At 46.3% G+C, this 26,957-nt stretch overlaps 1 protein-coding gene across 10 annotated transcripts in view; it reads left to right on the forward strand.

Annotated features, from left to right (window-relative positions):
* The window catches only part of LOC129822249 (neurobeachin-like), a 318,368-nt gene that overhangs the window by 53,134 nt on the left and 238,277 nt on the right, over nucleotides 1-26,957 (forward strand). For 9 of the 10 annotated variants that reach the window (XM_055880368.1, XM_055880366.1, XM_055880362.1 and 6 more), the window contains exons 4-12: nucleotides 2,323-2,418; nucleotides 3,151-3,272; nucleotides 9,677-9,803; nucleotides 12,823-12,942; nucleotides 16,321-16,467; nucleotides 18,059-18,256; nucleotides 18,578-18,735; nucleotides 25,106-25,214; nucleotides 26,685-26,837. In XM_055880368.1, coding sequence (XP_055736343.1) covers nucleotides 2,323-2,418; nucleotides 3,151-3,272; nucleotides 9,677-9,803; nucleotides 12,823-12,942; nucleotides 16,321-16,467; nucleotides 18,059-18,256; nucleotides 18,578-18,735; nucleotides 25,106-25,214; nucleotides 26,685-26,837 — 1,230 coding nt within the window. Of the gene's footprint in view, nucleotides 1-2,322; nucleotides 2,419-3,150; nucleotides 3,273-4,179; nucleotides 4,201-9,676; nucleotides 9,804-12,822; nucleotides 12,943-16,320; nucleotides 16,468-18,058; nucleotides 18,257-18,577; nucleotides 18,736-25,105; nucleotides 25,215-26,684; nucleotides 26,838-26,957 lie in introns of those variants that run through there. The other variant, XM_055880367.1, reaches the window with a different exon arrangement.

Consider the following 26,957-nt stretch of genomic DNA (forward strand, 5'->3'; position numbering starts at 1 on the left):
CATCGTCTCTTCTCTCTTCCCTTTATGTCCCTTCATGTCTCCTCTCTGTCTCTTCCCTCGTCTCTCCCCTCGTCTCTTCTCTCTACCCTTTGTCCCTTCATGTCTCCTCTCTGTCTCTTCCCTCGTCTCTTCTCTCTTCCCTTTGTCTCTTCATGTCTCCTCTCTTTATCTTCCCTCGTCTCTTCTCTCTTCCCTTTATGTCCCTTCATGTCTCCTCTTTTTCTCTTCCATCGTCTCTTCCCTTGTCTCTTCTCTCTTCCCTTTGTCTCTTCATGTCTCCTCTCTGTCTCATCCCTTGTCTCTTCTCTCTTCCCTTTGTCTCTTCATGTCTCCTCTCTTTCTCTTCCCTCGTCTCTTCTCTCTACCCTTTGTCTCTTCATGTCTCCTCTCTGTCTCTTCCCTCGTCTCTTCTCTCTACCCTTTGTCTCTTCATGTCTCCTCTCTTTCTCTTCCCTCATCTCTTCCCTTGTCTCTTCTCTCTTCCCTTTGTCTCTTCATGTCTCCTCTCTTTCTCTTCCCTCGTCTCTTCTCTCTTCCCTTTGTCTCTTCATGTCTCCTCTCTTTCTCTTCCCTCGTCTCTTCCCTTGTCTCTTCTCTCTTCCCTTTATGTCCCTTCACGTCTCCTCTCTGTCTCTTCCCTCGTCTCTTCTCTCTTCCCTTTGTCTCTTCATGTCTCCTCTCTTTCTCTTCCCTCGTCTCTTCCCTTTGTCTCTTCATGTCTCCTCTCTTTCTCTTCCCTCGTCTCTTCTCTATTCCCTTTGTCTCTTCATGTCTCCTCTCTTTCTCTTCCCTCGTCTCTTCTCTCTTCCCTTTGTCTCTTCATGTCTCCTCTCTTTCTCTTCCCTCGTCTCTTCCCTTGTCTCTTCTCTCTTCCCTTTATGTCCCTTCACGTCTCCTCTCTGTCTCTTCCCTCGTCTCTTCTCTCTTCCCTTTGTCTCTTCATGTCTCCTCTCTTTCTCTTCCCTCGTCTCTTCCCTTGTCTCTTCTCTCTTCCCTTTATGTCCCTTCATGTCTCCTCTCTTTCTCTTCCCTCGTCTCTTCTCTCTTCCCTTTATGTCCCTTCATGTCTCCTCTCTGTCTCTTCCCTCGTCTCTCCCCTCGTCTCTTCTCTCTACCCTTTGTCCCTTCATGTCTCCTCTCTGTCTCTTCCCTCGTCTCTTCTCTCTTCCCTTTGTCTCTTCATGTCTCCTCTCTTTATCTTCCCTCGTCTCTTCTCTCTTCCCTCTATGTCCCTTCATGTCTCCTCTTTTTCTCTTCCATCGTCTCTTCCCTTGTCTCTTCTCTCTTCCCTTTGTCTCTTCATGTCTCCTCTCTGTCTCATCCCTCGTCTCTTCTCTCTTCCCTTTATGTCCCTTCATGTCTCCTCTTTTTCTCTTCCCTTGTCTCTTCTCTCTACCCTTTGTCTCTTCATGTCTCCTCTCTGTCTCTTCCCTCGTCTCTTCTCTCTACCCTTTGTCTCTTCATGTCTCCTCTCTTTCTCTTCCCTCATCTCTTCCCTCGTCTCTTCTCTCTTCCCTTTGTCTCTTCATGTCTCCTCTCTGTCTCTTCCCTCGTCTCTTCTCTCTTCCCTTTGTCTCTTCATGTCTCCTCTCTTTCTCTTCCCTCGTCTCTTCTCTCTTCCCTTTGTCTCTTCATGTCTCCTCTCTTTCTCTTTCCTCGTCTCTTCTCTCTTCCCTTTGTCTCTTCATGTCTCCTCTCTTTCTCTTCCCTCGTCTCTTCCCTTGTCTCTTCTCTCTTCCCTTTATGTCCCTTCACGTCTCCTCTCTGTCTCTTCCCTCGTCTCTTCTCTCTTCCCTTTGTCTCTTCATGTCTCCTCTCTTTCTCTTCCCTCGTCTCTTCCCTTGTCTCTTCTCTCTTCCCTTTATGTCCCTTCATGTCTCCTCTCTTTCTCTTCCCTCGTCTCTTCTCTCTTCATGTCTCCTCTCTTTCTTTTCCATCGTCTCTTCTCTCTTCCCTTTATGTCCCTTCATGTCTCCTCTCTGTCTCTTCCCTCGTCTCTCCCCTCATCTCTTCTCTCTACCCTTTGTCCCTTCATGTCTCCTCTCTTTCTCTTCCCTTGTCTCTTCTCTCTTCCCTTTATGTCCCTTCATGTCTCCTCTCTGTCTCTTCCCTCGTCTCTTCTCTCTTCATGTTCCTCTCTCTCGTCCCTCCATCTCTTTTCTCTCTTCTCCCTCCATCTTTCCTCCACCTCTCCTCCTTTTATCTCATCTCTCTCCCCTCTCTCCTTCTTCCCCCTTCTCCTCCCTCTATCTCTTCTCTATCTCTTCTCTCTCTCTTCTCTCCATCTCTTCCCTCTCTCCTACAACCATCTCTCCTCTTCAGCCGAGGCATGCAGTGAAGCTGCTGTCTGTTCTGAACCAGATGCCTCAGAGACATGGTCCAGACACTTTCTTCAACTTCCCCGGACGCAGTGCTGCGGTAAGACTTTACATTCTGGGCTGGGCTGGTGATCTGGATATTCCCTCTTATTATGTTTTGTTTGTGTGAAGAGCTAAAAATAGTTATGCATAAAATGTAGTTATCTGTCACTGTTCTATAATATGTTGAAGTTGGCTGTTTGGAATTGTAATAGTAATTGATTATCTACCTAGCACCTACCTTGCTCTATTCTGATTGGTCAGATGTCAATTCATTGTTGGAAGAGAAGAGGAAGCAGTTGAGTTGTTGCATGGCTGTAGATGGTCAGTTCATTATAAAGGGTGTGTTCCTCTGCCAAGGCATTGCTGATGCATGCCAGATCTTACAACGCCTGGGTAGGTATTTTACATATCAGCTAAACACATTGTATGTTATTGCAATTTGGTGCCTAACGGCACAGTCAATGATGTTGTACGCAACCATTGGTTGATGCATGCAACGTCTGAGCAGGGGAACGCCTCCTAAATCTGCAAAAGAGTAAATAATCTCCATCCAGAGTTTGTCTTCACAGAGAGTCATCCATCCACTATCTAAAGAACCATCACACCACTGCAGTATGTTTGTTACATTATTCGGTTTAGAGATGACTGTTCCTCTGACGTCTATGATAAGTATCTCTCTCTCTCTCCCCCTCTCTCTCTCCCCCCCCCCCTCTCTCTCCCCCCTCTCTCCCCCTCTCTCTCCCTCCCCCCTCTCTCTCTTTCTCTCTCTCTCTTTCCTTTCTCACTCCAGGCCATAGCTCTGCCTCCCATTGCTAAGTGGCCTTACCAGAACGGCTTCACTCTCAACACCTGGTTCAGAATGGACCCTCTAAACAACATCAATGTAGACAAAGACAAACCATATCTCTACTGGTGAGTAGTACATACAAACCATATCTCTACTGGTGAGTAGTACATATAACCCATATCTCTACTGGTGAGTAGTACATATAACCCATATCTCTACTGGTGAGTAGTACATACAAACCATATCTCTACTAGTGAGTAGTACATATAAACCATATCTCTACTAGTGAGTAGTACATATAAACCATATCTCTACTGGTGAGTAGTACATATAAACCATATCTCTACTGGTGAGTAGTACATATAAACCATATCTTTACTGGTGAGTAGTACATACAAACCATATCTCTACTAGTGAGTAGTACATATAACCCATATCTCTACTGGTGAGTAGTACATATAAACCATATCTCTACTGGTGAGTAGTACATATAAACCATATCTCTACTGGTGAGTAGTACATATAAACCATATCTCTACTGGTGAGTAGTACATATAAACTATATCTCTACTGGTGAGTAGTACATATAAACCATATCTCTACTAGTGAGTAGTACATATAAACCATATCTCTACTGGTGAGTAGTACATATAACCCATATCTCTACTGGTGAGTAGTACATATAAACCATATCTCTACTGGTGAGTAGTACATATAAACCATATCTCTACTGGTGAGTAGTACATATAAACCATATCTCTACTGGTGAGTAGTACATATAAACCATATCTCTACTGGTGAGTAGTACATATAAACCATATCTCTACTGGTGAGTAGTACATATAAACCATAGCTCTACCAGTGAGTAGTACATATAAACCATATCTCTACCGATGAGTAGTACATATAAACCATATCTTCACCGGTGAGTAGTACATATAAACCATATCTCTACCGGTGAGTAGTACATATAAACCATATCTTTACCGGTGAGTAGTACATATAAACCATATCTCTACTAGTGAGTAGTACATATAAACCATATCTCTACTGGTGAGTAGTACATATAAACCATATCTCTACCGCAGAAACCTGCCCACATTCTGGTTCACTCTCTCCACCTGCCCATTACCTCCGGGGTGAACACCTGAGGTAAGGCTGATCGAGACCCCCAGATGTTCCATGAACGCCCTCCAGACTCTCGCAGTGAACTGGGGACCTCGATCAGACACTATATCCTCAGGCACCCCGTAGTGCCGGAAGACGTGTGTAAACAAGGCCTCCTCAGTCTGTAGGGCCGTGGGGAGCCCGGGCAGAGGGAGGAGACAACAGGACTTAGAGAAACGATCCACAACGACCAGGATCGTGGTGTTTCCCAGTGAGAGAGGAAGATCGGTCAGAAAATCCACCGACAGGTGTGACCAAAGCCGTTGTGGAACGGGTAAGGGATGTAGCTTCTCTCTGCGTAGGTGTCTAGGAGCATTACACTGGGCGCAAGCCGAGCAGAAGGAAACATAAACCCTCACGTCCTTTGCCAAGGTAGGCCAACAGTACTTCCCACTCAGACAGTGCACCGTCCGACCGATCCCCGGATGACCAGAGGAGGGTGACGTGTGGGCCCATCAACTGGTCACGGACAGCAGATGGAACGTACAGACGCCAGACGGGACACTGGAGGGGAGCGGGCTCTGCACGTAAACGCCTGCTCAATGTCCGCGTCCAGCTCCCACAGGACCGGCGCTACCAGGCAGGAGGCCAGGAGTATAGGAGTCTGATCCATGGGCCGCTCCTCTGTGTCATACACCTGGGACAGTGCGTCTGCCTTCACATTTGGGAACATGGTCTGTAGGACATGGTGAACGCAAAACGGGTAAAAAACGGGCCCTAACCACAGCCAACAGCTCCCGGTCCCCCACATCATAGTTCCGCTCCGCCGGGCTGAGCTTCTTTGAGAAGAAAGCACAGGGGCGGAGCTTCGGTGGCGTGCCCCAGCACTGAGAGAGTACGGCTCCTATCCCAGTCTCGGACGCGTCCACCACCACTATGAACGCTTAAGCGTGATCCAGATGGGCCAGCACGGGAGCCGAGGTAAACAGAGCCCTTAGGTGCACAAAAGCCCTGTCCGTCTCAGCCGACCACTGCAAATGTACCGGGCCCACCTTCAGCAGTGTGGTAATGGGAGCAGCCACCTGGCCAAAACCCTCGATAAATCTCTGGTAGTAATTGGCAAACCCTAAAAACCGCTGCACCTCTTTTATCGTGGTTGGAGTCGGCCAATTACGCATGGCTGAAATGCGGTCACTCTCCATCTCCACCCCTGAAGTGGAAATGCGATACCCTAGGAAGGAGACGACCTGCTGAAAGAACAGGCATTTCTCAGCCTTGACGTACAGGTCATGCTCCAACAGTCGTCCAAGCACCCTGCACACCAGGGACACTCTGCGTGTAGCAGAGTATATCAGAATGTCATCGATATACACCACTACACCCTGCCCGTGCAGGTCCCTGAAAATCTCGTCTACAAAGGATTGGAAGACTGATGGAGCATTCATCAACCCGTACGGCATGACGAGGTACTCATAATGCCCTGAGGTGGTACTGAACGCCGTCTTCCACTCGTCTCCCTCCCGGATACGCACCAGGTTGTAAGCGCTCCTGAGATCCAGTTTAGTGAAGAAGCGCGCCCCGTGCATTGACTCAATCGCCGTGGCGATGAGAGGTAGCGGGTAACTGTACCTCACCGTGATTTGATTAAGACCTCGATAGTCAATACACAGGCGCATACCTCCCTCCTCCTTCTTCACAAAAAAGAAACTCGAGGAGGCGGGTGAAGTAGAGGGCCGAATGTACCCCAGACGCACGATTCTGAGACATATGTCTCCATAGCCGCCGTCTCCGCTTGTGACAGGGGATACACATGACTCCTGGGAAGTGCGGCGTCTACCAGTAGATTTATCGCACAATCCTCCCGTCAATGGGAGGGTAATTGAGTCGCTTTCTTTTTGGAGAAGGCGAGAGCCAAATCGGCATATTCGGGGGGGATGCGCACGGTGGAGACCTGGTCTGGACTTTCCACCGTGGTCGCACCAACGGAAACCCCCACACACCTCCCCGAGCACTCTCGTGACCGCCCCGTGAGAGCCCTCTGTTGCCATGAAATAGTGGGGTCATGACGAGCTAACCAGGGAAGGCCTAGTACCACGGGAAACGCAGGAATCGCAGAATCAGTCTCTCGCAGGAATTTAGAATCAGTCTCTTCCATGAGGAAGAGACTGATTCTCTTCACGTTACCCCCTCTGTCACCATGCCCAGGGAGATGGTGGCTTCCCTAATTAACCCGGACCCTAATGGTCGACTATCCAGAGCGTGTACCGGGAAGGGTCTACCACAGGAACAATGGGGATGCCTAAACTAAGGGCGAATGCTCTGTCGACAAAATTCCCAGCCGCGCTTGCATCGACGAGCGCCTTATGCGGGGAAAACTCAGGAAAAAAAACATGCACAAACAGGTGAACAACAGAGGGCTCTGGATGAAAGTAGTGCAGACTCACCTGGGGTGACGCCAGAAAGCCCTGCCTGCTGCCTCGACTCCCAGAGGCACCAACCCGGCACCAACCGGCAGTGTGCCCTCTGCGGCCACAGATGGTGCACGTGAAGGCCCCTCTTCCGGCCTCCCTATGCGCAGCCCCTCCCAGCTCCATTGGCACCGGAGCGGGGGTGCTGGAAGCGGGAACCGACAGAGCCCTCTCTGAACGTCCACGGGTGACCAGCAGGTTATCCAACCGAATGGACAGATCCACCAGCTAGTCAAAGGTGATGGTGGCATCCCTGCAGGCCAACTCCCGACGGACATCCTCGCGCAGGCTGCATCGGTAGTGGTCGAAGAGGGCCCTGCTGTTCCATCCTGCTCCGGCGGCCAAGGTTCGAAATTCCAGGGCTAACTCCTGGGAGCTCCTCGTCCCCTGCCTGTGGAAGAGACGTTGAACTCCTCGAAGTGGTCCAACGCCGCATCTCCTTCCCCCCACACGGCGTTTGCCCACTCCAGAGCTCTCCCCGAGAGGCATGAGACAAGGGCGGACACCCTCTCTCTTCCCGAGGAAGCTGGATGAACGGTGGCCAGGTATAGGTCCCGCTGTAATAGGAACCCCTGGCACCGTGCTGCAGTCCCATCATACTCCCTGGGAAGGGAGAGACGCATCCCACTGGGACCGGATCCAGGAGGGACGGGTAGAGGTACCCCTGGTTGTGCTGGTTGAGGCGCTGGAGAGACTCCCTGTCTCTCCCAGCAATCCATGGTCTGGACAACGCAATCCATCGTGGCTCTGAGATGTTGCAGCATCGCCGAGTGTTCTCGGACGCGCTCCTCGACCCCTCGAACCGGGGTACCTGCTCCTGCTGACTCCATGGTTGGGTGTGGGATTCTGTTAGGTTGTGCGCTACTGGTATAGAAGTCAGGTGCAGGAGAGCAGAGAGTTGTGATCAGGCGCACACTTTATTTGGCAGAAGCCACAACTGACGGACGCAACTGCGTCAAAAAACCTCCAGCCAATGGCAAAAGTGAAAAGCGCGACAACAGTCACAATGATGCAAATGTTTAACAATTAAACATACTTCGAGTTAAACACGGTACCCGGGGAAAAACCAGCCTGGTGCGTCACACAAAACAAAACAATCCCACACAAAGACATGGGGGGAACAGAGGGAATATATATGTAGTGTGATTAGGGAATGTAAACCAGGTGTGCGGGGAATCAAGACAAAACACATGGAACAATGAAAAGTGGAGACGCCGAACGCCGCCCGAACAAGGAGAGGAGCCGACTTCGGCGGAAGTCGTGACAGTTTTCTAACATAAAAAACTGATTGGATTTGCAAAAAACATTAACATAAGGGAATTTCATATTTTTTCACCCAACTGTTAACCTTTTTTAATTTCATGTTCAAATCAAAACTAGACGTTGAACTGACCACTCTAGTGTTTGATGTCTGACCTGTGGGGACCCAGTAACTCTAGTGTTTGATGTCCGACCTGTGGGGACCCAGTAACTTTAGTGTTTGATGTCTGACCTGTGGGGACCCAGTAACTCTAGTGTTTGATGTCTGACCTGTGGGGACCCAGTAACTCTAGTGTTTGATGTCTGACCTGTGGGGACCCAGTAACTCTAGTGTTTGAAGTCTGACCTGTGGGGACCCAGTAACTCTAGTGTTTGACGTCTGACCTGTGGGGACCCAGTAACTCTAGTGTTTGATGTCTGACCTTTTGGGAACCTGTAACTCTAGTGTTTGACGTCTGACCTGTGGGGAACCAGTAACTCTAGTGTTTGACGTCTGACCTGTGGGGACCCAGTAACTCTAGTGTTTGACGTCTGACCTGTGGGGAACTAGTAACTCTAGTGTTTGATGTCTGACCTGTGGGGACCCAGTAACTCTAGTGTTTGACGTCTGACCTGTGGGGAACTAGTAACTCTAGTGTTTGATGTCTGACCTGTGGGGACCCAGTAACTCTAGTGTTTGACGTCTGACCTGTGGGGAACCAGTAACTCTAGTGTTTGATGTCTGACCTGTGGGGACCCAGTAACTCTAGTGTTTGACATTCCCTCTAAATCTGTAAACAGATTATGACCACAAGTTGTTTTTCATTTCATTCACTTTTCAAGGTTTCAAGTTCATAAGCAGCTCTGTCTGAGGACTCATTCCTCCTGATGATGTAGTGCAGTATAATGGCTAAAGGAGGAATGAGTCCTGATTTAGAGTGATTAAAACCAGCCCAGGTCCGAACTGTGGAGACTGGTACAAGCGCGCGTGTGTGTGTGTGTGTGCGTGTGCGTGTGCGTGTGTGTGTGTGTGTGTGTGTGTGTGTGTGTGTGTGTGTGTGTGTGTGTGTGTGTGTACAGGCTGGGATCAGAAGCAGGCTGTAGAGGGAGGTACAGAGAAAGGGTATTTGGGCTGTAAGGAGGAGGTACAACAGTAATGACTATTAATGTAGACTAATGTCTGGCCACCACAGCCCATGTCTGGTGGAGGATTGTGGGTAATTAAAAAAGAGATCAATAGCCTCAAGAGGAGAGTTTATCTACCACTACTCCAGATAGATAGGGAGAGGAGTCCTTAAAGAGGAGGAGAGGAGGGGAAGTAGAGGACTGAGAGGAACATTGGGATGGGAGAGAAGGGAGGAGATGAAAAGGAGAGGAGAGGAGCGGAGAGGAACAGCCTGGGAGAATGAGAGCGGGAGTGGCAGAGAATGAGAGGGAGTGGTGGAGAGAGGGTGAGGTAAAGAGAGGGATGACCAGAGTGGAAAGTGAATTAATTTGTCAGAAACAGACACAATAGTTACTATCATTATCCTTCTGGTGTGGATAGTGTTTGCTTGACATAAACCTGATAGATACAAGATAATCATTCCTCCAGTGAGAGAAAGGCATTATTTTTCCTGATTATCTACAATGTGAAATATCAAATCGAGAGAGAAAATCTGAAATTAGAAATGTAATGTTCGCACCTCGTAATTTTGATACTGTTTCTTTTGCAGCTTTCGCACCAGTAAAGGAATCGGCTACTCTGCACATTTCGTGGGTAACTGTCTGATCGTGACATCGCTGAAGTCTAAAGGCAAAGGCTTCCAGCACTGTGTCAAATATGACTTTCAACCTAGGAAGGTAAGAGATGCTTTGGCGGACGTCACTGCTTGTTTAATTGTACCATTTCAAACCGATACCAGAACCCAGGACCTGTGCCTTGCAAACACACGCGACTGCCCTGCTGAAAGGTTCTTAGACACTTGCGCTAACGAAACGCTAGCAGTTTGGCCGTGCAAGTGGAGACTACAAGGGTGACCAGGTTTCATCTGTTACCCTGGTAGTGATCAGTGATCAATGGTCAGTGTGCTTACACCAGCCTACAAGTCACATAGCTGATGATCAGTAGAGGGCTTATGCAGCAGTGTGCAGGTCCCATATGTGAGTGATGGTGTGTTGAGGTGCGGCTGATAGAATAGGATCATCAGTCTGCTGCTCTATAGAACTATGTTGATCTTGTCAGAATGTTATGGATGAGGCCTCACCACCAGCCTGTTGCCATATGAGTACTATCAGGAAAATCCCTTAATTATCTCTGTAGTTATATGTATTAAGTGTTTTAGGCTGTGTTTACACAGCCACCCTGCCAAATCAGATTTTCTTTCTGTATCCAATCTTTTTTTCTGACTGTCCACACTCAATGTGACCCATATCAGATTTGCGCATTCACACTGATGTAGCCTCTGAAGTAGCACATAGAGGCAATGCTCATTTCCTGTTACTGTTCCTCTAAATGTGTCAAACTGCTTTGCTTTATCTTGGCCAGGTCGCAGTTGCAAATCAAATCAAATCAAATGTATTTATATAGCCCTTCTTACATCAGCTGATATCTCAAAGTGCTGTACAGAAACCCAGTCTAAAACCCCAAACAGCAAGCAATGCAGGTGTAGAAGCACGGTGGCTAGGAAAAACTCCCTAGAAAGGCCAAAACCTAGGAAGAAACCTAGAGAGGAACCAGGCTATGAGGGGTGGCCAGTCCTCTTCTGTCTGTGTCGGGTGGAGATTATAACAGAACATGGCCAAGATGTTCAAATGTTCATAAATGACCAGCAAGTCAGCACCTCAGGAGTAAATGCCAGTTGGCTTTTCATAGCCGATCATTAAGAGTATCTCTACCGCTCCTGCTGTCTCTAGAGAGTTGAAAACAGCAGGTCTGGGACAGGTAGCATGTCCGGTGAACAGGTCAGGGTTCCATAGCCGCAGGCAGAACAGTTGAAACTGGAGCAGCAGCACGGCCAGGTGGACTGGGGACAGCAAGGAGTCATCATGCCAGGTAGTCCTGAGGCATGGTCCTAGGGCTCAGGTCCTCTTAGAGAGAGAAAGAAAGAGAGTTATATGAACTTGTTCTCAACTGGCCTACCTGGTTAAATAAAGGGGAAATTAAAAAATATTTTTTTTGGGGTGGTGGTCATGGTTCAGCAAGTCTTGTGCAAAAATAACCCTTCAGAGAAAAATATTATCTGATCTGACTGTCCAGACAGAGGTCGCATATGGAGGATCGTGTTTGTATCAAGAATGGCATCCAAGTATAAATTGCATGTCAAAAGATGAGATTCCATTTAGTTTTGTGCTGTTTACACATTAAGGAAAAGATCCGATCGGCATCAGATTTGCAAATCATTGGCAAAAGACCTGAATTGGGCTGCCTGTGTAAACGCAGCCTCCAAGTAGGAGAGCTGATCTAAGATCGGTGCTGATCTAGAATCCATGTACTCTAATTCACTTTGATCTAAAAGTTGAATCAATCCTAAATCAGCACGGAGATGCTTGATGCAAACAGCCTCTGGCATATAAGTGACAGCGTCTTCATACAACTTTAGAAGATCTTTACAGCAAACCTAGTATACCTGTGGTTTGGGAAAGACATGTTGTATATGGAGTACTGAATTCTGCTGTGTTGGTTCAGCACATGTCATAATAGATCATATACAATGTGAGCAGTTTGACTTTATTAACAGATCATCAGGGACAGAAAATGCAGCGCAATTGTTAGGATAGACAAACATCTGTCACAACAAACCACTCCAAAACAAGCCTAGCCAGTAGCTGACGGTGTCTCCAGTCTCAACAGACCAGGGAGAGAGAGAACCTCATAACCTGTTCTGTTTAACACTCTCACAGGGACCTCCTCACAGGAACAGCTGGCTGTGCCGTGAGATGAGATGAGAGTGTAGAGAGGAATGGTAATGTAGCTTGGGATGTCTGACACCCTACCTGCCTCTCTCCCAGTAGAGATAACATGCTGGTACAAGGCTGCTCTCAGTCATTTACAGCCTTCGGTTAAACAGCTGTCAGTAACAATGATGTGTCTGACATGGCACCCTATTCTGTACATAGTGCAACACTATGTAAGGAAATAAGTTCCCCCTCTCGTCCGCTCCTCTCTGCACCAGGTCAACGTTTCTATTAGTGAAGTCATCAGTGATCATTAAAGTAGAGGGCAGACTTTGATCTAAAGATATCCTCAAATCAATGATCTGCTTTCCTGGTGACTCAAAGTGATCTTAAAGAGGGCATTGCCTCTTAATCGTCAACTGAAGTAATCTGATCCACTCTGCCGTAGTCATGTTGATGATGTGTTTACATCCTGTTGATCTGCAGTAGATCAACATAGTGAGGGTTGCAGCTGTAACTGCTTCATCTAAAGCCCTACAATGAGATGATCCGTGTACAGGTTAGATTTTCGAGAACCACCTTGTGGATAACTCTATGGTCTGGAATACTGTGTTATCTATGCTATACAGAATGTATGGATAACCGTATGGTCTGGAATACTGTGTTATCTATGCTATACAAAATGTATGGATAACCGTATTGTATGGAATACTGTGTTATCTATGCTATGCAGTAGGTCTGTGTAATACTGCCATTGTCTCTGCAATATGTATGAGGTCAGAGCTACTGAATCACATGATCCTATTTGGTCTCTAGGTGATCTGGGGTGACTGCAATGCAAACAGCGTTTAAAACCCTGTTCATACAGTGGGATTGAATGGGTTGTAGTTTCTAGTGTTATTATGTGTGGAACTGCATGCTCACTCACTCACTCACCCTCTCTCACACTCTCTCTCTCTAACCCTCTCTCCTCTCTGTGTTTCAGTGGTACATGATCAGCATCGTCCATATCTACAACCGCTGGAGGAACAGTGAGATCCGTTGCTACGTCAACGGTCAGCTGGTCTCCTATGGCGACATGGCCTGGCACGTCAACACCAGCGATGTGAGAATGCTCCTCATTGCTGATTGATTGGTTGATTGATGCTTGATTGATTGACTGACTCTCCTGTCACTGCTTATTCCTGTTGTGACCTCTACAAGGTCGTGTTCAGTACGGCACAGAGGCACATTTTGAACAGTTTTGAAACATTTCTTATTGGACAAGTGGAATTATAATCTGTTTCACTCCGTTTTCCCCTGGTTTCATCCCCACTGAACACAGCCGTGGTGGTAGTAATATGTGTGGTTATGATGGTTGTGTCTGATGTTTGTGGTTGTGATGGTTGTGTCTGTGATATGTGTGGTTGTGATGGTTGTGTCTGTGATATGTGTGGTTGTGATGGTTGTGTCTGTGATATGTGTGGTTGTGATGGTTGTGTCTGTGATATTTGTGGTTGTGATGGTTGTGTCTGATGTTTGTGGTTGTGATGGTTGTGTCTGTGATATGTGTGGTTGTGATGGTTGTGTCTGTGATATTTGTGGTTGTGATGGTTGTGTCTGTGATATTTGTGGTTGTGATGGTTGTGTCTGTGATATGTGTGGTTGTGATGGTTGTGTCTGTGATATTTGTGGTTGTGATGGTTGTGTCTGTGATATTTGTGGTTGTGTCTGTGATATTTGTGGTTGTGATGGTTGTGTCTGTGATATGTGTGGTTGTGATGGTTGTGTCTGTGATATTTGTGGTTGTGATGGTTGTGTCTGTGATATGTGTGGTTGTGATGGTTGTGTCTGTGATATTTGTGGTTGTGATGGTTGTGTCTGTGATATTTGTGGTTGTGATGGTTGTGTCTGTGATATTTGTGGTTGTGACTGTGATATTTGTGGTTGTGATGGTTGTGTCTGTGATATTTGTGGTTGTGATGGTTGTGTCTGTGATATTTGTGGTTGTGATGGTTGTGTCTGTGATATTTGTGGTTGTGTCTGTGATATTTGTGGTTGTGATGGTTGTGTCTGTGATATTTGTGGTTGTGATGGTTGTGTCTGTGATATGTGTGGTTGTGATGGTTGTGTCTGTGATATTTGTGGTTGTGATGGTTGTGTCTGTGATATTTGTGGTTGTGATGGTTGTGTCTGTGATATGTGTGGTTGTGATGGTTGTGTCTGTGATATTTGTGGTTGTGATGGTTGTGTCTGATGTTTATGGTTGTGATGGTTGTGTCTGTGAAATGTGTGGTTGTGATGGTTGTGTCTGTGATATGTGTGGTTGTGTCTGTGATATGTGTGGTTGTGTCTGTGATATGTGTGGTTGTGATGGTTGTGTCTGTGATATGTGTGGTTGTGATGGTTGTGTCTGTGATATTTGTGGTTGTGATGGTTGTGTCTGTGATATTTGTGGTTGTGATGGTTGTGTCTGTGATATTTGTGGTTGTGTCTGTGATATTTGTGGTTGTGATGGTTGTGTCTGTGATATTTGTGGTTGTGATGGTTGTGTCTGTGATATGTGTGGTTGTGATGGTTGTGTCTGTGATATTTGTGGTTGTGATGGTTGTGTCTGTGATATTTGTGGTTGTGATGGTTGTGTCTGTGATATGTGTGGTTGTGATGGTTGTGTCTGTGATATTTGTGGTTGTGATGGTTGTGTCTGATGTTTATGGTTGTGATGGTTGTGTCTGTGAAATGTGTGGTTGTGATGGTTGTGTCTGTGATATGTGTGGTTGTGTCTGTGATATGTGTGGTTGTGTCTGTGATATGTGTGGTTGTGATGGTTGTGTCTGTGATATGTGTGGTTGTGATGGTTGTGTCTGTGATATTTGTGGTTGTGATGGTTGTGTCTGTGATATTTGTGGTTGTGATGGTTGGGGTGTTTGTGGTTGTGGTTTTTGTGTATGTAATGTTTGTGGCTGCAAGTACAGCATTTGATCATATGCCACAGTTTGAAATCATCAGAGCCTGGGGCTCTGGTCAAAAGTAGTGCACTATATAGGGAATAGGGTGCCATTTGGGGCACATGCCAGAGATGCATAAATCCTCTGTGGTGCTCATTGAGTTTCAGCGCTGTGACAGAGTTTACTCTTGGGAGCAGAGCTGCATTTTTCAAAGCTCCCATTTGAATAACCATTTATCAGGGAGATGTTTGAAGAGAGGAAGGCCGTAGAAGAAGAGACAGGAAGGGAGGATGACAAATTGAGAGAATAGCTTCATGTAATGTAGGAGAAAGATGAAGGCTGTTATCTACAGAGTTAGGGATGGTGCTATCTACAGAGTTAGGGATGGTGCTATCTACAGAGTTAGGGATGGTGCTATCTACAGAGTTAGGGATGGTGCTATCTACAGAGTTAGGGATGGTGCTATCTACAGAGTTAGGGATGGTGCTATCTACAGAGTTAGGGATGGTGCTATCTACAGAGTTAGGGATGGTGCTATCTACAGAGTTAGGGATGGTGCTATCTACAGAGTTAGGGATGGTGCTATCTACAGAGTTAGGGATGGTGCTATCTACAGAGTTAGGGATGGTGCTATCTACAGAGTTAGGGATGGTGCTATCTACAGAGTTAGGGATGGTGCTATCTACAGAGTTAGGGATGGTGCTATCTACAGAGTTAGGGATGGTGCTATCTACAGAGTTAGGGATGGTGCTATCTACAGAGTTAGGGATGGTGCTATCTACAGAGTTAGGGATGGTGCTATCTACAGAGTTAGGGATGGTGCTATCTACAGAGTTAGGGATGGTGCTATCTACAGAGTTAGGGATGGTGCTATCTACAGTGTTAGGGATGGATGGGGTGTGTGTAGTGGATATTATTATAACACACGGCAGGGGCTACACGTACATGTTTATAAGGGCAAACACACACACTATGGGCTATGGTCAAAGGTAGTGCACTACATACAGAATAGGGTGCCATTTGGAATGCAGAACCTAAGTGTCTGCCAGCCTTCCTTTTTCTCTGAGTGGCAATCTATTAGAGGCCCTGTAAATCATGCGCTCTCATAATTATCCTATTTGCCCATTCAAAAGCTGTTATCAGTTTTTTTGTCTGTTAATTGCTCTGATGCTCAGCTGTCTTTGAAGTTTGGATGATGTTGTAACCTCTCTGAGTCTGCTGGAGGATTTAAAAGACATGACCCTATCCTCTCATCTCTGTCTCAGTGTCCGTATAATGGCCCTAACCATTTCCCAGAGCCATATATAGAGAGAAAGTTTGGTCATTGTGGTTTATGTTTGAACGTTATAAATATATCCTTCTTTGTATCATTTTACAGAGCTATGATGAACCCTATTTTTCTCTCTCTGTGTTCCTGTACAACCCTGATCCTCTCCTCTCCCCTCTCTCTCTCTCTCTCTCTCTCTCTCTCTCTCTCCTCCCTCTCCCGCTACAGACCTATGATAAACCCCCTGCTCTGTGTGCTCGTGTACTGACCCTCTCCTCTCCCTCTACAGAGTTATGATAAGTGCTTCCTGGGTTCGTCAGAGACAGCTGATGCTAACAGGGTATTCTGTGGTCAGCTGGGGGCCATCTATGTGTTCTCTGAGGCTCTCAACCCAGCTCAGATATTTGCCATTCATCAGCTGGGAGCAGGCTATAAGGTATGTACTGGGCTGACTGAATTAGGTTGCTGATAGGTTAGCTCAGGATATGAATAACTTTAATGGTACATGCACAACGTCAGCTATACATATAAATCTGTGAAATCAATGCTGCTTGCCACAGTTCCCTGCTACCTGGTGTCTCTATCCAAAGTGCTTTGTTTGCATGTGTCATGTGTTCTAACACTGTATAGACCTAATGCACAGTGTTTTGTTCCCAGGCTACCTCTGAAACTATGGTTTGGACTGTTGAACAGACCCAGACATACTTGAACGCTGTGTCTGTCGTTGATCCAGTGTAGGTTGGGACCATAGTTAGTCATAGCCTGTCTCATTCAGTCTGTCAGGAGACACCAACAGACAGGGCAGTCTAACAGGGAATAGGAGACACCGACAGACAGGGCAGTCTAACAGGGTATAGGAGACACCGACAGACAGGGCAGTCTAACAGGGTATAGGAGACACCGACAGACAGGGCAGTCTAACAGGGTATAGGAGACACCGACAGACAGGGCAGTCTAACAGGGTATAGGAGACACCGACAGACAGGGCAGTCTAACAGGGTATAGGAGACACCGACAGACAGGGCAGTCTAACAGGGTATAGGAGACACCGACAGACAGGGCAGTCTAACAGGGAATAGGAGACACCGACAGACAGGGCAGTCTAACAGGGTATAGGAGACACCGACAGACAGGGCAGTCTAACAGGGTATAGGAGACACCGACAGACAGGGCAGTCTAACAGGGTATAGGAGACACCGACAGACAGGGCAGTCTAACAGGGTATAGGAGACACCGACAGACAGGGCAGTCTAACAGGGTATAGGAGACACCCACTTCCGTTGTTGCTGGGTTTTATTAGTATGTCCTGTCTGCATGTAATAGTGGAGTTGACAGAGAGAAGCTGGCTGTAGAGGCCTGCAGACTGAGCCTTACTCTACCAGGCCCCAGGAGGTTGTTAACTAGCGGATATGGGATCATAATAGCCCCAGTGTGTGTCTGGTCTACTGAGCCTGGTACAGTGTATCTCAGCTATCTACACCTCTTCATGAGAGAGAAGTTCCACTATTTCAGTTCAGTGTACGTCTCATCTATTTCAGTGTAGGCCTCATCTCTCTCCATCTGAATCATCATGTCTGTAGCTAGAAGAGGGATGTGCCTTCGCTCTCATCACTCCTCTATGTCTGTGGCCGTTCATTCATTATTCACTCCTCCGTTGAGAGGACTTTCCTGATTTACTGATTAATAACATACCAATTGACGATGCATTGATTAATTGAGCTCCTCTCTCACTTGCCATCCTTAATGGATTGGTTACATTAAGACTGAGTGACTCTGTTATCGATCAGCAACATGTTCCATTAATATATAAATATGACACTACTGCTACTGCTGCTGAGGTATGGATGGCACCTCCAGTTTAGTAGAAGAATGAGCTGTCATGATACAATACCTTATCACTTCTCACTTCTCCGTCTGTCCCTATCTCTCTCTGCCTTTCTCCCATCTCTCTTTCTCTTCTCCCTCTCTCGGTCTCTCTCCCTCTCTCCCTCTCTCTGTCTGTCTCTCTATTCCTCCCCTCTCTGTAGAGTACGTTTAAGTTTAAGTCGGAGAGTGACATCCACCTGGCGGAGCACCATAAGCAGGTCCTGTATGATGGGAAGCTGGCCAGCTCCATCTCCTTCACCTACAACGCCAAGGCTACAGACGCCCAGCTCTGCCTGGAGTCATCACCCAAGGAGAACGCCTCCATCTTCGTCCACTCACCCCACGCCCTCATGCTACAGGTTAGTTTCACTACATGTCCTTATCCAGGTACAGATGCTGTCAAATATATTGGCACCTTTGTACTTTACAATTTAGTGCAATGGAGCACAATTATCGGTTTTCTCTTTTTAAAAATGATATAATTTTTATCAAAGTTTTTTCAATTTCAACAAATTTTACAAGAAATAGTGAATCGTGCAAGGGTGCCAATATATTTGACCGGTAACTGTAAGTCTCACCCCATGTCCTTATAAAACAGGTTCGTCTCACCCCATGTCCTTATTACTGTATATACGTCTAATGAAGTTACAGTAAACTAACACTGTATTGTTCCGTGGTAGGATGTGAAGGCCATAGTGACCCACTCCATCCACAGTGCTATCCACTCAATAGGAGGGATCCAGGTGCTGTTCCCTCTCTTCTCCCAGCTGGACTACCATCAACCCAATGCCCAGCACAACTACCAGCACCATGAGACCCAGCTGGAGACTACCGTCTGGTGAGTGCATGAAGTTTCTGACATCTTCAAGTAAGTGTCTGAGTCTTCTACTATGAGAATGTTGAGAAGGAACTTTCTAATTTACCCCATCCTGCTGATCCTTGTCCTGAAGGTCCAGTGTTGTCCTTATCAGAGCGCTCCAATGAGCCCTGCTCCAATCAGAGCTCAGCCATAATCCTGATTTAGCTCAGTGACAGAGACCACACTGGGGATAAACACACACAGCAGCTCTGAGTCAGGCTCTGCTCTGCCTCTGGCCCTCTATCTGGTGCAGCCAGGGCTAAGCCTACTGGGTAGTGTAGTCCCAGCCCTGCCCTGGGTTAAGCCTGATGGGTAGTGTTCCAGCCCAGCCAAGCCAGCTAGTGAACTCTGAGTGACTGCCTATTCCAGTGAGTCTACCACTAAACTAACTGATGACTTAACCTTAACGCAGGGATGCAAAGTTAGGACCCAAACATATGATATGTGATGTGTGATTAACTCTACAATTAACTCTGTAAATTTAAGATTTCCAGATTGTCCTACTAAATTGTGAACGTAAATTAAATCAAACAGTTACTCTATAAATGAGGAATGCAATTATTTAAATCAACTAACAGATGTATTAGTGACTAATGAATTAACACTCAATTACAGTATACATGAAATACATTATACAGAATAAAAAAGGGTAAATGTCTTACAAACTTACGCGCTTATATGAGTCTTTTAGAATAACCTCTGAGGGAAAAAGTCTAATGTGTGCCTGTACACACATTGAGCTTGCAAACAAGGCCTCGATGAACCAAAAGAGACTCCGATCTTTTATCCTTGGTAAAACAGAAAATCACATAAATTAACATTTCTTTGCACTTTTCTGGGGGAAAACAAAAGGAAGAACATCACAACCGGATTCTAATCTAATTATCAAACTCGTAAATGTTAGTGTAACGACAGGGCACCAGGAAGCTGCCCAGTAACCGAAAGGTTGCTGGGTCGAATCCAAGAGCTGACAAGGTAAAAATCTGTCGTTCTGCCCCTGAGCAAGGCAGTTAACCCACCTTTCCCTGGGCGCCGAAGACGTGGATGTCGATTAAGGCAGCACCCTGCACTTCTCTGATTCAGAGGGGTTGGGTTAAATGTGGAAAACACATTTCAGTTGAAGGCGTTCAGTTGGGCAACTGACTAGGTATCCCCCTCCCTTTTCCCTTTTATCTGATAAGCGATCAGTCAATCATACAATTCTGACCAGTCTTTCTGAAAATACATTAAATCAGAACATGTACAGTACAACAAGACATATCAAACTGTTCAACTCTTTGAGCTCTCCAAACATGATAATAATACAAGGTCAGGTCCAATTTTAATCGCTTTCATCGCTTCTCCTGTACTTCATGGGAATGTCCTGCCCAGGGTTGAAGGTGCGAGCAAGGATGCACCTCACTATTTGAAATGGTAAAACATGGTTATTTCTCTAAATTGAATACACTACAGAACAAAATACAAACCCTCCAAACCAAAAAGTCCTGTGGTGTTGATGGTATCCGAAAGGAAATGATAAGATATACAGACCACAAATTCCAATTGGCTATACTTAAACTCTTTAACATCATCCTCAGCTCTGGCATCTTTCCCAATATTTGGAACCAAGGACTAATCACCCCAATACATAAAAGGGGAGACAAATTTGACCCCAATAACTGCCGGGGGATATGCGTCAACAGCAACCTTGGGAAAATCCTCTGCATTATCATTAATAGCAGATTTCCTCAGTGAAAACAATGTACTGAGCAAATGTCAAATGAGCTTTTTACCAAATTACCATACGACAGACCACGTATTCACCCTGCAAACCCTAATAGACTAACAAACAAACCAAAACAAAGGCAATTTAAAAAAAGCTTTTGACTCAATTTGCCATGAGGGTCTGCTATACAAATTGATGAAAATCGGTGTTGGGGGTAAAACATACAACATTATAAAATCCATGTACACAAACAACAAGTGTGCAGTTAAAATTTGCAAAAAAGACACATTTCTTTCCAGAGGGCTGTGGGGTGAGACAGGGATGCAGCTTGAGCCCCACCCTCTTCAACATATACAGTGCATTTGGAAAGTATTCAGACCCTTTCACTTTTTCCACAGGCTTATTCTAAAATGGATTGAATAAAAATAATTCCAGATCAATCTACACACAATACCCCATAATGACAAAGTGAAAACAGGTTTATAGAAATGTTTGCAAATGTAGCTCGAAGGAATTGTCCGTAGAACTCTGAGACAGGATTGTGTCGAGGTACAGATCTTGAAAAGGGTACCACATTTTTTTGGCAGCATTGAAGGTCCCCAAGAACACAGTGGCCTCCATCATTGTTAAATGGAAGAAGTGTGGAACCACCAAGACTCTTCCTAGAGCTGGCCGCCTGGCCAAACTGAGCAATCGGGGGAGAGGGGCCTTGGTCAGGGAGGTGACCAAGAACCCAGTGGTCACTCTGACAGAGGTCCAGAGTTCTTCTGTGGAGATGGGAGAACTTTCCAGGACAACCATCTCTGCATCACTCAACCAATCAGGCATTTATGGTAGAGTGGCCAGACGGAAGCCACTCCTCAGTAAAAGGCACATGACAGCCCACTTGGAGTTTGCCAAAAGGTGCCTAAAGCACTCTCAGACCATGAGAAACAAGATTCTCTGGTCTGATGAAACCAAGATTGAACTCTTTGGCCTGAATGCCAAGCGTCACGTCTGGAGGAAACCAGACACCGCTCATCACCTGGCTAATACCATCCCTACGGTGACGCATGGTGGTGGCAGCATCATGCGGTGGGGATGTTTTTCAGCAGCAGGGACTGGGAGACTAGTCAGGATCGAGGGAAAGATGAACAGAGCAAAGTACAGAGAGATCCTTGATGAAAACCTGCCCCAGAGCCCTCAGGAGCTCAGACTGGGGCGAAGGTTCACCTTCCATCTGGACAACAACCCTAAGCACACAGCCAAAATAATGCAGGAGTGGCTTCGGGACAAATCTCTGAATGTCTTTGAGTGTCCCAGCCAGATCCCGGACTTGAACCCGATTGAACATCTCTGGAGAAACCTGAAAATAGCTGTGCAGTAACGCTCCCCATCCAACCTGATAGAGCTTGAGAGGATCTGCGGAGAAGATTGGGAGAAACTCCCCAAATACAGGTGTGCCAAGTGTCATACATAGTAGTGTCATACATTTGCAAAAATTTCTACAAACCTGTTTTTGCTTTGTCATTATGGGGTATTGTGTGTAGATTGAGGGAAAAAACGATTTAATCAATTTTAGAATAAGGCTGTAACATAACAAAATGTGGAAAAAGTGATTCTACAACCACCTAAAAGGAAGCAATTCCCAAACCTTCCATAACAAAGCCATCACATACAGACAGATTAACTTAGAGAAGAGTCCCCTTTAGCAAGCTGTTCTTGGGGCTCTGTTCACAAACATAAACAGACCCCACAGAGCCCCAGGACAGAAACACAATTAGACCCAACAAAATCATGACAAAAATATAATTACTTGATACTTTGGAAAGAATTTACCAATAAAACAGAGCAACATGGAATGCTATTTGGCCCTAAACAGTGAGTACATAGTGGCAGAATACCTGACCACTGTGACTAACCCCAAAAATTAAGGAAAGCTTTGACTATGTACAGACTCATTGAGCATAGCCTTGCTATTGAGAGAAGCCGCCATAGGCAGACCTGGCTCTTAAGAGGGATACCTAGTGAGTTGTCCAAATGAATGTATTCAACTGAAATGTGTTTTCTCTGAATCAGAAAGGTGCGGGGGGCTGCCTTAATTGACATCCATGTCTTCGGCGCCCGGGGGTTAACTGCCTTGCTTAGGGGCAGAACGACAGATTTTTACCTTGTCAGATCAGGGATTCAATCCAGCAACATTCCAGTTACTGGCCCAATGCTCTAACCACTAGGCTACCTGCCGCACCAAGAGAAGGCAGTGTGTGCACACTACCCACAATGAGGTGGACACTGAGCTTCACTTCCTAACCTCCTGCCAAATGTATGTGTCAGGACCCGGTGCGAGAAACAGTCACTAATAATCGTCAGAACCCAGAAGATGAGGCAGACACAGCAGTACTAGAGATGGTGGTTTAATTAAAGAACAAAATCTTCAGGCAAAGAATCTAAATCCACAATGTCCAAACATAAAGCCAAGAAGCACAAAATGGATATCCTCCAAAATACAAAGAAACTCCACAAAGTGGGAAAAAAAGCAGGGAAAAACAAACCTCAAAAGACTACTCAAAAATACACAAGAACTAAACCAGAGAACCTCTGGAAAATCCAATAAGAGAATCATATGTTCAGAACAAGGCTTGGGCTGGGGCTGGGTGCTAACATACAAACACTGAGCAAGGAACTGAGGAACACACAGGGTTTAAATACAAACAAGGGAACGACACACAGGTGCAAACAATAATTAGAGCAAGGAAAAACAAAAGGTACAAAAAAGGTGCAATGGGGACATCTAGTGACCAAAACCTGAACAGTCCTGGCCAAAACCTGACAGTATGACCATATTAGAGACACATACAGTATTTCCATCAGATTACACAGACCCACAAAGAATTCGAAGTCCAATTTTGATAAACTCACATGTCTGTTGGGTGAAATTCCACAGTGTGCCATAACAGCAACAAGATTTGTGAACTGTTGCTACAAGAAAAGGGCAACCAATGAAGAACAAACACCATTGTAAATACAACCCATATTTATGTTTTTTATTTCCCCTTTTGTACTTTAACCATTTGCACATTGTTACAACACTGTATATAGACATAATATGACATTTGAAATGTCTCTATTCCTTTGAAACTTCTGTGAGTGTAATGTTTACTGTTCATTTTTTATTGTTTATTTCACTTTTGTTTATTATCTATTTCACTTGCTTTGGCAATGCAAACAAATGTTTCCCATGCCAATAAAGCCTGTTGAATTGAATTAATGCCATTAATCATGATTGACAACACGGTGTGCTGGCGCCAGCCAGTTGCAGACGTAGTCTGTATCCATAGTCTAAGAAGGTCATCATCTCTCCCCACTACACGGGCTCTTGTCCTGCAGAGCTGTGTGCTCATCACTGTGTCCTTGTGATTTGTCTGGGCCTGGAGAGAGTCCCTCTGGAGGATGGGAGGAAAGCGGATTAGCGAGTGTCAGAGAGAGCCTCTGTCATACTGCCAAGACACAGTCACTCTGCCAGGACAGGCTTTAACTGAGGGACCCACTACGAAGACAGTAACTGACCCCAATGCAGCAGTAAACAGCCCCTCCACTTCTTCTCAGAGGACACTATGTCTTTGGGATTAGAGACTGATAAAAGGACTAGGAGATGGGCTGGGGCTACAATATGAGGTTTGGAGCAGGGGCTAGGAGACTAGGCTGGGGCTAGGAGAGAAGGCTGGGTCTAGGAGATGAGGCTGGGGCTAGGGCTAGGAGAGAAGGCTGGGGGTAGGAGAGAAGGCTGGGGCTAGGAGATGAGGCTGAGGCTGGAGCTAGGAGAGAAGGCTGGGGGTAGGAGAGAAGGCTATGGCTAGGAGATGAGGCTGAGGCTGGAGCTAGGAGAGAAGGCTGGGGCTAGGAGAGAAGGCTGGGGGTAGGAGAGAAGGCTGGGGCTAGGAGATGAGGCTGAGGTTGGAGCTAGGAGATGAGGCTGAGGCTGGAGCTAGGAGAGAAGGCTGGGGCTAGGAGAGAAGGCTGGGGCTAGGAGAGAAGGCTGGAACTAGGAGATGAGGCTGGGGCTAGGAGGGAAGGCTGGAACTAGGAGAGAAGGCTGGGGCTAGGAGATGAGGCTGGGAGCTAGGGATAGGAGAAAAGGCTGGGGCTAGGAGATGAGGCTGGGAGCAGGGGCTAGGAGAGGAGTCTGGGGCTAGGACATGAGGCAGGGAGCTGGGGCAAGGAGAGAAGGCTGGGGCCAGGAGAGGAGTCTGGGCCTAGGAGATGAGTCTGGGGCTAGGAGATGAGGCTGGGAGCTGGGGGGTTAGGATATACAGTCTCTAGGTGATTGCTGACTTCCTCAGAAGATGACCTTGAATTAGCCTATCCTCTGTCTGTCTCTCTGCCTATCTCCAATTCTGCTGCTGCCTTATATAATTTTCCCTTTCGACTACCTGACTGGTAGGATATCAGAGGAACAAGGTTCACCTAGAGATGGTAAAGGCGAATCTACACTACTGAGACACAGACGCCCCAGGACCACCGTAGTGTGTGATATAATGATGGTATTGCACAGTAGAGGAGCAATTTATCTATATTTTGACACATTTGGCTTTTTATGTTAGCACTCCTTCACACCTCCTGATGTATGTCCATATCCTTATAAACCTGTGTGTATGTGTGTTCCAGTGCCACCCTCCTGGTGTTCCTCGTTGACCTGTTGAAGAGCTCGGTGGCGATGCAGGAACAGATGCTGGGAGGGAAAGGATTCCTTGTAATCGGGTTTCTGCTGGAGAAGGTAGAAACTCTAACCTAAACCATAAAGCACACTGGAGATAAGGCTCTTTGTCATCTTCCATAGTTTTGAATGTATGTACTGCTTTGCTTTGATGTTGTGTCTATATGGGTTTTTAATGATCCAATCATTTCAATCAATCAATCAAAATCAATCAATTAAATCAATACATCATACCTTGTACCTCAAATGGCATGCTATTCCCCATATAGTGCACTACATTTGACCAAATCTACAGGGTTTGGTTTGGCCTAATAGAGCTCTGGTCAAAAGGTAGTGCACTATATAGGGAGTAGAGTGCATTTTAAGTTGACCCGTTCTTACTTTCTATGGTGTGCCAGGCAACAGCTGATGACAGTTATTTATAGATTGATATCTTTCAACCAATGTCCCTTAATACTCTGTAGTTCAAAAGCCTCTTTGCTCCTCACTCTCAGTCAAAGGATATCAGAAAAGGACCAGAATTAGATCCATGGTTCTGAAACAGACAGGGACACAACAGGGCATTAGCCAGTCAGACGGACTCTGTAATGCTGTTTGAAACATGGAGCCCAGTAGCCATCGGACTGATAAGATCAAACTAGAGATAAAAGAACAGAGCAGAGAGGCACAGAGGTGAGGAAGAGATTCCACTTTGTGTTTTGAAGGGTATGTAGTCTCACTGCTTCCCCAGCCAGCCGCTGTCAGGCCGTGGCCAAAATGCCATCCTATTCCCAACATAGTGTACTTATTTTGACCAGAGCCCTATGGGGCCTCTTTGGATGCAGACAGACTGTCCTGTAGCATCCTGACATCTATCCATCAGAGTCCAGCAGAGCCCAGATCTCAGGGCCAGGAACAGGTGGCTGTAACAGGGGCCAGACGGGGGAAGCACTTTCTCTCTCTCTCTCTCTCTCTCTCTCTCTCTCTCGCTCTCTCTCTCTCTCTCTCTCTCTCTCACTCACTCACTCACTCACTCACTCACTCACTCACTCACTCACTCACTCACTCACTCACTCACTCACTCACTCACTCACTCACTCACTCACTCACTCACTCACTCACTCACTCACTCACTCACTCACTCACTCACTCACTCACTCACTCACTCACTCACTCACTCACTCACTCACTCACTCACTCACACCATCCTACCATCTGGTTTAGATCTGTTTATACCACAGCTAGAATATTAGGAGAGACTACCTGTACCTGGTCAGGAGACATTTTGACAGACAACAATAGAAAGACTCCTGGATGCTCAGTCAAATGCTCTCAAACTTTGCTTTTTTGGTGAAATGTCTATACATCCCAGTTGATTACTTCAAAATGGTGAAACTCCTCGATGGCACTGCCCATGCTAAAACAGGCAAGTGAACCCTCTATTCAACTCTAAGGTTGGCTTATTATATTATTGATTGATTGATTGATTGGTTGACTTGGTTGATTGATTGATTGAGGATCCAGTGGTCTGACCATTCCCTGTGCCTCCAGTCCTCCAGGGTCCACATCACGCGTGCTGTCCTGGAACAGTTCCTGTCCTTCGCTAAGTACCTGGATGGGTTAACCCATGGAGCGCCACTCCTCAAACAGCTCTGTGACCACATCCTGTTCAACGCAGCCATCTGGATACACACCCCCGCCAAGGTAGGCCCTGCCCGACACCCCCGCCATGGTAAGCTCCATCCCCACCCAATCTGGTTCCATGGTAACCCACCTGAGTTCTGACTCACTGAAGACTGTTTAGAGCATTACTCACTTCTACCA

This window comes from Salvelinus fontinalis, chromosome 24 (genome assembly GCF_029448725.1).
Source record: "Salvelinus fontinalis isolate EN_2023a chromosome 24, ASM2944872v1, whole genome shotgun sequence".
Classification (NCBI taxonomy): Eukaryota; Metazoa; Chordata; class Actinopteri; order Salmoniformes; family Salmonidae; genus Salvelinus; species Salvelinus fontinalis.